This window comes from Oncorhynchus mykiss, chromosome 17 (assembly GCF_013265735.2).
Source record: "Oncorhynchus mykiss isolate Arlee chromosome 17, USDA_OmykA_1.1, whole genome shotgun sequence".
In the NCBI taxonomy this organism is placed as follows: Eukaryota; Metazoa; Chordata; class Actinopteri; order Salmoniformes; family Salmonidae; genus Oncorhynchus; species Oncorhynchus mykiss.
This window is the reverse complement of record NC_048581.1, coordinates 70171624-70186083: the sequence shown is the minus strand read 5'-3', so window position 1 is coordinate 70186083 and position 14460 is coordinate 70171624. Positions and strand designations below refer to the sequence as shown.

General features: G+C 44.1%; 1 protein-coding gene across 4 annotated transcripts in view; it reads right to left on the bottom strand.

Annotated features, from left to right (window-relative positions):
- The window catches only part of LOC110494487 (receptor-type tyrosine-protein phosphatase gamma), a 314622-nt gene that overhangs the window by 228909 nt on the left and 71253 nt on the right, over positions 1-14460 (bottom strand). For all 4 annotated transcript variants that reach the window (XM_036950546.1, XM_036950543.1, XM_036950544.1 and 1 more), the window contains exon 2: positions 1975-2079. In XM_036950546.1, coding sequence (XP_036806441.1) covers positions 1975-2079 — 105 coding nt within the window. The remainder of the gene's footprint in view (positions 1-1974; positions 2080-14460) is intronic.

Sequence of the window (14460 nt, the reverse complement as noted above, 5' to 3'; positions counted from 1 at the left end):
CATCTAAAAACAACAATGTCATGTCAAAACCAGTTGACATTGAGGTTAAAGAATTTGTGCTTTATCAATTTACCTGACTTTGTTGACTAACTTTGGACAAAATCAAGATGTCAATGCTTTTTGTATAAAAAATCTTAAATTACAGCTACATTTTGCGATTAATCGTGAGGGGTTCAATCGTCAGAGGTTCCAACTGTAGAACCCAGTTCCTACATATGAATATAACAATTGATTTTATCAAACAAAACTATTCTACATTTTATCTCTGGGACCCTCAGGATGACAAGAGCAAGATTACTGAATGTAAGTACATTATTTACCTTCAGAGGTGAATGTATCAAACCAGTTGCCGTGATACAAGTTTTGTTGTTGTGCACTCTCTTCAAATAATAGCATGGTATTTTTTCACTGTAATAGCTACTGTAAATTGGACAGTGCAGTTAGATTAACAATAATTTAAGCCTGTCTATGTCCTGGAAAGTGTGCTGTTACTTACAACGTCATTCTAGTCACATTAGCGCATGTTAGCAACAAGGGACACAGATCCCGTAGATCCTTCAGAGGTTACTAAAAGTAAATCCTAAGATTAACTCGATTAAATGTTTTAAATTGTTTGAAAGTCCTAGTACCAACACAATTACAGTTGATCCGAACACATTTCAATGACAGTTTCTTAAGTCATCATTTTATGTATACAACTTCTAAAGAATAACAGACATCCAAATAATAACATATTCACTGGCGTAATAAGGCATCCAATATTGGTGAAATCATCACTTCGCAACCTGGTGAGCTTACAGTAAAACAGTTATAAAGCTCTGTCCGAATTAGCTTGTCGTAATCAGATCCACCAGTATATATTCAGATGACAGATTCCAGAATGGCTACCTCACTGAGGCATAGCAGACTGCCCCATCAGCCCGCCAGAGAGAATGACGCATTAACATGCAGAGAGAGATGAGAGCTTAGAGCTGTGCACAAACTCAGGCAATATCTAGGGACAGCCCTGCATACTGCCTCTCCTCTGCTTCATGTCCCTAAGGCCCCGAGAGAGAGAGAGAGAGAGGATAGAGAGAGATATGCAGTTCTGTATTAGTGACAGGTCTGTAGTTGCTGCTAGAATAGCGAGGTATAAGGAGGCTCTCAGCTGTTTGAGAGGAGAAATAGCAGTGGGTAACCGGGCCCCAAAGGGACTGATGTGATTATTAAATATCAGGGTGGGCTACCAGAGTGCCATCGCTGATTCACATGAAAGGGTTAGGAGCCATCAGCATTCTCAAACCAAGCATAACCTACTATCCTCAGCTCTCTCTCTCACTCACTCACTCACTCACTCACTCACTCACTCACTCACTCACTCACTCAAACACTACAGTACCTGCTATAGCACCAGCCTATCCGTTTGTTCAGAAAAAAAATATGCCATTTTACAAAATGGAGGGATCTCTGTGACTGTCCTACACAATCTGTATTGTTTTCTTCTTGCTGAAATTACACCCACAGTTACATCAGAGTCTTATATAAGCCTTTAATATTATGCGTGCCATGACACAAAACACCATTAATAGATCTAAGCATCAATACCCAGCTCGCTAAGTGAATCTGTCACCAGCTCTACTTTGCCACGAGCCCCTGGCTTTAATGCAGCGTCGGGCTACAATTAGAGTAGACATGGGAACAGAAATATATTAAAAAAATAAAGATCATTTGTTGCCCGAGGCTTGGTTGCACAGTAAAATATTAATGCTCCTCCTCTGCAAATATCGCTCAGAGGGACAAAAGAAGTCACTTTTTCTCCACAGAAACATTCATAAAATAAAAAGCCCAGAGAATCCCTGAGGCCAGGGCTCTAAAGAACAGGGAGCATAGGCGGAGGAAGAGGGAGAGAGGAGAGAAGGAGAAGGGGGAGAGAGAGAGAGACAGACAGAGAGAGAGAGAGAGAGAGTAAGAACCATTCTGCATTAACACACACACCTGAATAGGCCCAGTAGGACTCCTCGGCCGCTCTTCTGAGTCTGCTCCCGGGCGCTCGGCCATCTTGGCTCCCTTGCGTGGAGCCGGGCTGCCCTCCTGTCAGCGCTGTGTGGGGGAGAGAAAGGAGAAGGATGTCACCAAAATGGCACTGCACTCACTCACTGCGGTAAAACAAAAAAGCACTGCTCTTGCTAACAGCATTCTCATTAAGAAACAGAGACTGACTGTGACTTGGACACAGCCAAATTACACAGCCAGTGCTTACAATGACTTACCAAAACATCCTACCACAAAAGCCACAACAAATTCCTTAAAACTTAGGCATGAATACAGATACATAGATACATAGTGTGGCTCATTGGTAAGAGCCACACTTTGTCAGATCCGATTATGCCAGGCTCATTGTGACTGTGGGGCCTCTGGGATGTGAGCTGCGGGCTGCTGAGTTTTTGGGTAAGAGTCACCCACACTCCTGCCCCTCACTTGCTGTGCCACAAATGGGCTTTGGCAATACCTGGGAATAACTGGCATTTTACATTTTATCTGACCTAAAATGGCCACATGCGGTTATGAGAACAGAGCGAGAGAGCGAGAGAGAGAGAGAGAGAGAGAGAGAGAGAGAGAGAGAGAGAGAGAGCGTCACAGGTAAGAGGACACGTGCTGAGCGCTGGCTGACCGTGTGGTTACCTCCTTACTCACTGCATCACCAAGGACGCTGGGCCACCGGAGATGTCAATCAAAGCCTAATGGTATTTTAAAGGCTGCTCGCTGGGCATTGTGGTTACTTAAGGGCTTGATATAAACAATGGGTGACTCTTTGTTTCAATGACAGACCGATTTTTCTCTCTTCTTTAATTCTTGGGGATGTAAGCTTGAGCATGCCTGTGAATGTCAATGAGAGGCCAGTCCATGGCTTTTCTATGAATTACATTATCGATTCCCAATACTCTCCCAACAGAAAATGTTATTATGCAGCCCCACCCTAACCTCTCAATCCACGCCAAACCCATCCTCTCACTATCCTTCTTCTTGCCTTTCTTTCTGTCATTCATTCCCTCTCCCATTGTCTCTTACCCTTGACTCTCTTACTCTAACACACACACACACACATGCACACACACATGCACACACACATGCACACACACACACACACACACACACACACACACACACACACACACACACACACACACACACACACACACACACACACACACACACACACACACACACACACACACACAAGCTCATCTCATTCTTCCCCACATGCCTGTGAGGCCACAGGAGTTAACCCTGTCCTCTCATGGCTGTAGCACTTCAGCCGTGGCCAGTCATTTAACAGCTAGCCACTATCTACACAGGTGTCCATTAAAGCAGTCAATCAGTCCACAGTGCCAAAGCTATCCCCAGCACTGTAACATAAGAATATAAATGTCAGTGCCAATGATAATATGGGGTGGGGAGGGGAGAGGGAACTAGGGATGGGAGGAGAAGAGGTGCTGATGAGGGGAAAACGCTACAGAGGGATAGATGGCAGAGTTTGGGTAGAATGAGAGGAGAGAAGTAGATAGAGAAAGAGAAGAGGACAGAGTAATACAGTGTCGGGTCATAGTGGGGTGGGACCCTTTTTTCAGCCCAGACCACTCTCTTAGAGACAGTCTCTGGTCACTGTGATGGGCAGCCTGCTGCCTGGCAACTGTTCAACAGGAGGAGAGGAGAGCAGGAGGCGAGAAAGAAGGGAGAAAAGAACAAAGGCCTTCTATGCGTTTTCAGAGGAGGAGGAAGGAGGGGGGAGAGAGGAGGGAACAGGCTTCGACTGGTAGTGCCAGTTTAAAAAAGTCACAAGCAATGTTCCCTCTAAGCTGCACACGTGCGTGGGCACGCAACTCCCCCAGGACTGCCGTGCAGAAGAAATATCAGCCTGCGAAGAGAAGCACGAGATTGAACTTCACTCAACTTTCTGGAGTTTTCCCCGTTAGTTAACACCATCAACGTTTCCCTTTGCTGTGGGAATTGTGATCGAATCAATGCAATATTAGCCACTTTCAGTGCAACATACTGAACTATGCAAGACTTTGTATGCAAAATTAACTATGCAAGAGATTTTGTTGTAGGCAGAGCACATTGGAATAGGATTATCATTCTCTTCTCCTATCCACTGCTCTCTGTCTTCTACCACAACAGTCACCACTTCCCTGCTCTCCCAGACCCTGTCAAAGACTATCAACGTCAACACAGCCAGCAAAGCAGCAAAGATACACACACCACACACGAATGCACACACACACACAGACGCACAAATACAAACCACCACACAAAGACACTAGCAGTCATGTGTCATACTAATGGCGCAGAAAACCCTGTCCTAAAAAACAGCATCTTATTCAAACTCATTGCATAGAGCACATAGTGTTATGAGGGAAATTTAGACAGTCCTTGTTTAACAGTGCAGGCAATGCTAGGGATGTCTCCTATGATCTAATCTTTCTGCGAGAGGTTCCATTCTGCTGCGCTGGTCTAAACAAATTTTTACCTAATTGATTTATAATGTCCTATTTGAGGAATGTGCTCTTATGAGAGAGAGATTGGGGGCTGACATTTTTGTCAGGCCATCTCTGCAGAAACAATGATATGGGGAGATGTAATCGAATAAGGATCCGAGTCTAGAACTATGATTTTCTCATTCAGATCCCCATTAGCTGCTGAAGAAGCAGCAGCTACTCTTCCAAGCCCTGTATCTATATCTATAAAACTTCCCTGAGGCTAAGGTCTCGACTTTAACAGAAAGCCAAATGAAGTAGGCAGTTACGCAGTGTCCTGGAAACAGAGAATGAAGGTGCCATTGGTGGCTTCACAAGGGTAATGAAGTTGTGATTAGCTCTTTTTGGCAAGACCTGCAGCACCTGCAATGTCAACTCCCAGATTCACTAGGATAGAGAACTCACATAGAGCTCTATTTGAAAGGGGTGTTCAGCAAGGTCAGAATGCACGCACACACACACACACCAACAAAAACACACACCTTGCAAAATCTGCATGGCAAATACAATATACGTGAATGCCAACAACAACAAATGTGCTTCCTTGCTCCAACTGTACGTACTGCCAGAACTCCATAAAGCAGAAAGAAACTGAAACTTTGACTGACCCTGTCTTTTGTTTCCACACCGAGTGAATCACACAAAAGTTCCTCTTGAGAAAAGAGATGGAAAGCATTGGTTCCTGCCATCCACCCATCCCAGCAGACCAGCCATTGAAGCTATTGCTGCATGTTTGCTATCACTTCATTCAAACACAGAATGTACTTAAACTTTGATTTTTTTATACAACTTCAGTGGTTCGAGGAGGCAGAATGGGGTGTCCAGAAACACACAGGTGGGTGCACGTACACACACACACCGAGCACCGTGTGTGTGTGTGTGTGTGTGTGTGTGTGTGTGTGTGTGTGTGTGTGTGTGTGTGTGTGTGTGTGTGTGTGTGTGTGTGTGTGTGTGCGTGCGTGCGTGCGTGCGTGCGTGCGTGTGTGTGCGTGCGTGTCAGCCAGGGTAGTCCTCACTACTGTAATACACTTAATTAGCATTCTTTTCATCTCTCTCCAATACGTCCTTACTGCTGAAGGACATCCGCGACAGGCAAACACACACACACACACACACACACACTAACGCCTACTAACAGAACTACAAACACAAACAACCACACACACACACATACTGGCAGTCCAAAACACTTGCATGGTGGTGGTCAGAGAGTAACAGCTGTCACGTTAAATAAACCTTGCAGGGCTGTAATAGTCCTCCACATACTCTCTGGTGGGTGACCAGATCCTCTGCCAGAGGGACAGGCATAGGGGCTTGGGAAGGGATTAAGAGGGGGCTGGGGCTGTGAATGGGGGGTGTGAGGAATGGGGGCTGGGATGTTGGTCTTGGCATTGGGCTATAGGTTAGACGCTGTGGTTGGGCCTAGGGCACAGTGTTGAGACTGGGTAGGGAGAGCAGCAGAGATGAGAGGGAATCAGTCCCCAGAGAAAAGACAACCCAGCATGGGGTGAGTTCACTACAGTCTCAGCCAAAGGCAGTGAGAGAAGCACACAGAGGGAGAGAGAGAGAGATGGCGAGAGAGCGCTGTAAAGCCAAAATGCTGGTGCATCGTCCATAAAGCAGAAACACTGGGAGGCAACACGAGAGCGTGTCGGAAGCACATTACTCAAATGGGTCTTTAGTGTAGTGGAAAATGCACTTGAAGACACGCGCTTGTTCCAAGCGCCAGTCTCCCTTTGTGTTTTCTCCCTGTATTGATCTGCTATAGACAGGAGACAGTATGCACCACGGCTGGTCACTCCATGCACACTGATGTTAATTAATAGGCGGTCTGCAAAGGACAAGGTCGCTGAGCCAAACACAAAGCTAATGCTGACAGCTCCACTGTGAAGACGTACAGTCCAGATACAGTTAACTTCGCCTTTTGTCCACCGCAATCACAAACACAGGGGCTGCCATGGGTTCCTTTATACTCCTATCACACAACAAGGCACATGATGTCACTGTGAAAGACATGGCCCATTCATGTTTCAGTAGACACCGCCTTCAGATACCCATTTAAAGCACACCATGGAACCAAGTCCCTTATAGATATTGTCTTTGTTCTTTGTTCATACCCTTTATTTTTGTAAATATTAAAAAAATATTTTTACCCCAATTTCATGATATCCAATTGGTAGTACCAGTCTTGTCCCATCGCTGCAACTCCCGTACGGCGAAGGTTGAGAGCCATGCGTCCTCCGAAACAGGATCCTGCCAAGCCGCACTGCTTCTTGACACACTGCTCGCTTAACCCGGAAGCCAGCTGCAACACTGCGTCGGAGGAAACACTGTACAACTGGTGACCGAAGTCAGTGTGCATGCGCCCGGCCCGGCACAAAAAGTCGCTAGAGGACATCCCGCAGGGCCAATTGTGCGCTGCTTCATGGGTCTCCCGGTCGCGGCTGGCTGCAACACAGCCTGGGATCGAACCGGGGTCAGTAGTGATGCAGTGTCTTAGACCGCTGAGCCACTGAGGCCGTTGTGTTCATACCCTTTAAGAGTTCCAGAGACACAATTATTCTTATTTTATTTATAAAAAATAAAAATAAAAATATTTAACTAGGCAAGTCAGTTAAGAACAAATTTGTTTTTACAATGAGGGCCTACTTGGTAAAGGTTAGAGAAGTCCTTTATAGCATTGCCCGATAGCAATGACCAAATCTACAGTACAGTGCTTCCCTGTGAGGGAGCAGTTATCTCATAAGAATGCAGAGCAAAGGACTGTGAGTTATCTTTAGTTATGTTCTGGCTGATTGGTGGATGAGGGAGAGGTGATTTGTGGGAGTTGTCTTCGCTTACATTTTATTTTTCTACCTGCATTCATCTCTGGCATTCATGGAGGCAGGAAATAAAGATAAATGAGATGCAGTCGTTTTTTTTTTTCTGTTTTTTTTTCTAAACGGAGGCTTGAAGGTCAGTGCATATGAAACAATCCATAACACATGTCACTTAGCAAAATCCAAGTACAGACAATAGACATCTGCTACTGCACCTCTCTCTCTCTCATTCTCTCACTCTGTCTTTCTCTCTGTCTCTGCATTGCAGTACAGGGTGAAATGGGTTGTTCTGCTAATAACTCATGTAATTCCCATGTGACGATTCGATAATCGTGGATGGATCTATGTCCTTTAGGCTTACACTACGCTGTAAGAGGGATGCAAACGCCAAAGCATGAACAGCGATCAATGCTGTCTGGGCTCTTTTTCATATCTCAAGTGTGCTGCTACAGCATTGTCCTTTTTAATGTATGACCCTGTAGCATTTACTGTATGGCCACACGCTGCTGCAATCTTGGAAATGAGGTTGTTAAGCTCAAAGGGGCCATCTGGGTAAAAAAAGGATGAATACACAAATAAAAAGTGGGCAGGAGTTGGCCACCTGTGGTTTAATGGGTTGTCTTCATGACATTGAGGACAGTCAAGTTAAAGCTAGTACTGTATGTCAGACACAACAACCCCCACCACTTCACCTGTAGACATAAAACAACCCCCACTCCTTCATCTGTAGACATATAACAACCCCCATCCCTTCAACTGTAGACATATAACAACCCCCACCAATTCATCTGTAGACATTTAACAACCCCCACCCCTTCATCTGTAGACATATAACAACCCCCACCCCTTCAACTGTAGACATATAACAACCCCCACCCCTTCATCTGTAGACAAAAACAACCCCCACTCCTTCATCTGTAGACATATAACAACCCCCACCCCTTCATCTGTAGACATATAACAACCCCCACCCCTTCATCTGTAGACATAAAACAACCCCCACCACTTCAACTGTAGACATATAACAACCCCCATCCCTTCAACTGTAGACATATAACAACCCCCACCAATTCATCTGTAGACATATAACAACCCCCACCCCTTCACCTGTAGACATATAACAACCCCCATCCCTTCAACTGTTGACATATAACAACCCCCACCAATTCATCTGGAGACATATAACAACCCCCACCCCTTCATCTGTAGACATATAACAACCCCCACCCCTTCATCTGTAGACATATAACAACCCCCACCCCTTCAACTGTAGACATATAACAACCCCCACCCCTTCAACTGTAGACATATAACAACCCCCACCCCTTCATCTGTAGACATATAACAACCCCCACCCCTTCATCTGTAGACATATAACAACCCCCACCCCTTCAACTGTAGACATATAACAACCCCCACCCCTTCAACTGTAGACATATAACAACCCCCACCCCTTCATCTGTAGACATATAACAACCCCCACCCCTTCAACTGTAGACATATAACAACCCCCACCCCTTCATCTGTAGACATATAACAACCCCCACCCCTTCAACTGTAGACATATAACAACCCCCACCCCTTCAACTGTAGACATATAACAACCCCCACCCCTTCAACTGTAGATATATAACAACCCCCACCCCTTCAACTGTAGACATATAACAACCCCCACCCCTTCATCTGTAGACATATAACAACCCCCACCCCTTCAACTGTAGACATATAACAACCCCCATCCCTTCAACTGTAGACATATAACAACCCCCACCCCTTCATCTGTAGACATATAACAACCCCCACCCCTTCAACTGTAGACATAAAACAACCCCCATCCCTTCAACTGTAGACATATAACAACCCCCACCAATTCATCTGTAGACATATAACAACCCCCACCCCTTCAACTGTAGACATATAACAACCCCCACCCCTTCAACTGTAGACATATAACAACCCCCATCCCTTCATCTGTAGACATATAACAACCCCCATCCCTTCAACTGTAGACATATAACAACCCCCACCAATTCATCTGCAGACATATAACAACCCCCATCCCTTCATCTGTAGACATATAACAACCCCCACCCCTTCAACTGTAGACATATAACAACCCCCACCCCTTCAACTGTAGACATATAACAACCCCTTTGCCATAGCTTCCTTTCAGCTATTAGGACTCATTGTATTGAGTGTCGGGATGAATACGGAACCAGTGGATGACGCCAGCTCATATGCTCCACTGTAACAAGGGCAGATCCTCTTCAGATTGAATGACACAGAGCATTAAATAGAAAGGGTAATGTATAACAGCCAATCACTCTCATGTTTTAGTACACTGGTATTTTCATACAGAAGTCAAAGTCACATTACTGTAAAGTCTAATGGAGAGAGTAACAGTATACAGTAGACAAATGAAATGCATACTTGAGTCATCGTCTGACTCTGAGATTATAGGCATTTTGCAAATGCCATCTGATGAATAATTCAGAATCAATAGCCTAGACCTTCACTGCTCCTGCAAGCCAGAGACTTAAATTTAGGGGTCAAGATCAGCTCAATGTAGCTCCAATACTGAAACGGCCTCAGGGTCTTTATGTTCAACCCATACACCATCGTAAGAGCATAGTTAATCTGTTCTTTCTATGACGCACAGCGATAATCCCACATTCCCCCATTTCCTGACCTACGACCTCTCCCAGAGTGCATTGCATGTTGAGGTGTTCCAGGATGTGAATCCATCTGTTTTTTTGGGCAGTCGTTTCCAACTCCCTTTGGATCCATATGGGCACCTGTGACCCGTTTACTTATCCCACCCAATGCCAACCTGCAAGGTTAAGGTGAAGTATCATTATTATTAATATACTTCTTTGTGTGTTTGTATTGGTCTCCGTCTCCTCTCTCTCTCAGAGATTATTCTCCCTGGGTTCTGGTTCTCAGTTTTTCCTGACAAATATGGCCACCGTTGCAGCCGTGGTGAGCATTGAAATTGAGATCTGAGAGATTCATGCATTCCTCTTGACAAGATTAAGACACCTGAATGGTAAAGCTGCAAGCCAAGCACCAGAGAAAGGGTTCTTTGGGGTGTGTATTAAATTGCATTGGAGAGCCGATAAACAGAGTTCTGGCAGGAGCAGAAGTTGCAGAGAGTAATCCTGCGGTATGGGATGTGGATCAGTGATTCCACCTCCTAGGGCTCAACGAAACAGATCCCCTCCCCCACCCCCCCCCTCCTGGAGTGCTAGGTGCCTGCACACTTGAATTAAAGGGTACCTACAGTGCCTTGCGAAAGTATTCGGCCCCCTTGAACTTTGCGACCTTTTACCACATTTCAGGCTTCAAACATAAAGATATAAAACTGTATTTTTTTGTGAAGAATCAACAACAAGTGGGACACAATCATGAAGTGGAACGACATTTATTGGATATTTCAAACTTTTTTAACAAATCAAAAACTGAAAAATTGGGCGTGCAAAATTATTCAGCCCCCTTAAGTTAATACTTTGTAGCGCCACCTTTAGCTGCGATTACAGCTGTAAGTCGCTTGGGGTATGTCTCTATCAGTTTTGCACATCGAGAGACTGACATTTTTTCCCATTCCTCCTTGCAAAACAGCTCGAGCTCAGTGAGGTTGGATGGAGAGCATTTGTGAACAGCAGTTTTCAGTTCTTTCCACAGATTCTCGATTGGATTCAGGTCTGGACTTTGACTTGGCCATTCTAACACCTGGATGTGTTTATTTTTTAACCATTCCATTGTAGATTTTGCTTTATGTTTTGGATCATTGTCTTTTTGGAAGACAAATCTCCATCCCAGTCTCAGGTCTTTTGCAGACTCCATCAGGTTTTCTTCCAGAATGGTCCTGTATTTGGCTCCATCCATCTTCCCATCAATTTTAACCATCTTCCCTGTCCCTGCTGAAGAAAAGCAGGCCCAAACCATGATGCTGCCACCACCATGTTTGACAGTGGGGATGGTGTGTTCAGCTGTGTTGCTTTTACGCCAAACATAACGTTTTGCATTGTTGCCAAAAAGTTCAATTTTGGTTTCATCTGACCAGAGCACCTTCTTCCACATGTTTGGTGTGTCTCCCAGGTGGCTTGTGGCAAACTTTAAACAATACTTTTTATGGATATCTTTAAGAAATGGCTTTCTTCTTGCCACTCTTCCATAAAGGCCAGATTTGTGCAATATACGACTGATTGTTGTCCTATGGACAGAGTCTCCCACCTCAGCTGTAGATCTCTGCAGTTCATCCAGAGTGATCATGGGCCTCTTGGCTGCATCTCTGATCAATCTTCTCCTTGTATGAGCTGAAAGTTTAGAGGGACGGCCAGGTCTTGGTAGATTTGCAGTGGTCTGATACTCCTTCCATTTCAATATTATCGCTTGCACATTGCTCCTTGGGATGTTTAAAGCTTGGGAAATCTTTTTGTATCCAAATCCAGCTTTAAACCTCTTCACAACAGTATCTCGGACCTGCCTGGTGTGTTCCTTGTTCTTCAGGATGCTCTCTGCGCTTTTAACGGACCTCTGAGACTATCACAGTGCAGGTGCATTTATACAGAGACTTGATTACACACAGGTGGATTGTATTTATCATCATTAGTCATTTAGGTCAACATTGGATCATTCAGAGATCCTCACTGAACTTCTGGAGAGAGTTTGCTGCACTGAAAGTAAAGGGGCTGAATAATTTTGCACGCCCAATTTTTCAGTTTTTGATTTGTTAAAAAAGTTTGAAATATCCAATAAATGTCGTTCCACTTCATGATTGTGTCCCACTTGTTGTTGATTCTTCACAAAAAAATACAGTTTTATATCTTTATGTTTGAAGCCTGAAATGTGGCAAAAGGTTGCAAAGTTCAAGGGGGCCGAATACTTTCGCAAGGCACTGTACTCTCAAAAATCAAATTCTTCAATTTCTTAGATTTTTTACAGACCTGTCCAAAAAAGGTCTGTAAAAAAAAAGGTGTGACTTTGAGAACGAAAACCTGAAACCTGTGAATTTCTGACTCAGTTTCTCTGTTTCAATAGTAGGCCTACTATTAGCCTACTGCACAGTACAGCTTGGGTTGGCCTGAAAGTGAAAGACCAATATGGGATTCATCATTTTAGATTATTCAGTGTACATTGCATTCTGGAAAGTATTGAGACCCCTTGACTTTTTCACATTTTGTTATGTTACAGCCTTATTCTAAAATGTTTAAATAGTTTTTCTCCCCGAAATCAATCTACACACAATACCCAATAATGACAGAACAAAAACAGGTTTTAGACATTTTTGCACATAAAATTACATTTACATAAGTATTCAGACCATTTATTCAGTACTTTATTGAAGTACCTTTGGCAGAGATTACTACCTCGAGTCTTCTTGGGTATGATGCTATAAGCTAGGCACACCTGTATTTGGGGAGATACTCCCATTCTTCTCTGCTGATCCTCTCAAGCTCTGTCAGGTTGGATGGGGAGCTGCACAGCTATTTTCAGGTCTCTCCAGAGATGATCGTTCGGGCTCTGGCTGGGCTACTCAAGGACATTCAGAGACTTGTTCCGAAGCCACTCCTGCGTTGTTCCCTCAATCCTGACTAGTCTCACAGTCCCTGCCGCTGAAAAACATCCCCACAGCATGATGCTGCCACCACCATGCTTCACCATAAGGATGGTGTAAGGTTTCCTCCAGACGTGATGCTTGGCATTCAGGTCAAAGAGTTACGCTTGTCATTCAGGTCAAATAATTTAATCTTGGTTTCATCAGACCAGAAAATCTTGTTTCTCATAGTCTGAGAGTCCTTTAGGTGCCTTTTGCCCAACTCCATGCGGGCTGTAATGTGCCTTTTACTGAGGAGTGGCTTCCGTCTGGCCACTTTACCATAAAGGCCTGATTGGTGGAGTGCTGCAGAGATGGTTGTGCTTCTGGAATGTTCTCTGGAGCTCTGTCAGAGTGACTTCCCTGACAAAGGCCCTTCTCCCCCGATTGCTCAGTTTGGCTAGGTGGCCAGACCTAGGAAGAGTCTTGGTAGTTCCAAAGTTCTTCCATTTAAGAGTAATAACCATTTGTTGGTACCCTTCCCCAGATCTTGCCTCAACACAATCCTGTCTTGAAGCTCTATGGACAATTCCTTCAACCTCACGGCTTGGGTTTTGCTCTGAAATGCACTGTCATCTATGAGACCTTATATAAACAGGTGTATGCCTTTCCAAATCATGTCCAATCAATTGAATTTACCACAGGTGGACTCCAACTTCTACAAATTGTAGAAACATCTCAAGGATGATAAATTTAATCCGTAACATAACTTTTGGATTATCCAAACTCAGTAACATAATCTGATTAAATTCCGTTACTTTTAGATTACTTTCCCCTTAGAAGAAGACAAAAATGTATGTTACCAATTGAACGACATCGTTTGCAGGATAAATTAATGTTAAAGTTTACATAGCTGGCCATATATGGATGTCTAACCCATCGCTTTCTACTAAATTATATCCTTACATTATATATATTATATATATATATATATATTATATATATATATATATGAACTAGGAAATCTCACAATTGGAAAAATGTAACAACCAAAGAAGTGCTGAACAAATCAAAATCTATTTTATATGAGATTCTTCAAATAGCCACCCTTTGCCTTGATGATGCTCTCACCACTAGGCTACCTGCTGCCCCATAATGAGCACTTGTTGGCTGCTTTTCCTTCACTCTGCGGTCCGACTCATTCCAAACCATCACAATTTGGTTGAGGTTGGGTGATTGTGGAGGCCAGATCATCTGATGCAGCACTCCATCCCTCTCCTTCTTGGTCAAATTGCACTTACACAGTCTGGAGGTGTGTTGGTCTTTATCCTGTTGAAAAACAAATGATAATCTCACTAAGTGTAAACCAGATGGGTTGGGGTATCGCTCCAGAATGCTGTGGTAGCCATGCTGGTTAAATATGCCTTGAATTATAAATAAATCATAGACCGTGTCACCAGCAAAGCACTCCTACACCATAACACCTCCTCCTCCATACTTTATGGTGGGAAATACACATGCTGAAATTATCCGTTCACCCACACCGCGTCTCACAAAGGCACAGCGGTTGGAACCAAAAATCTCCAATTTG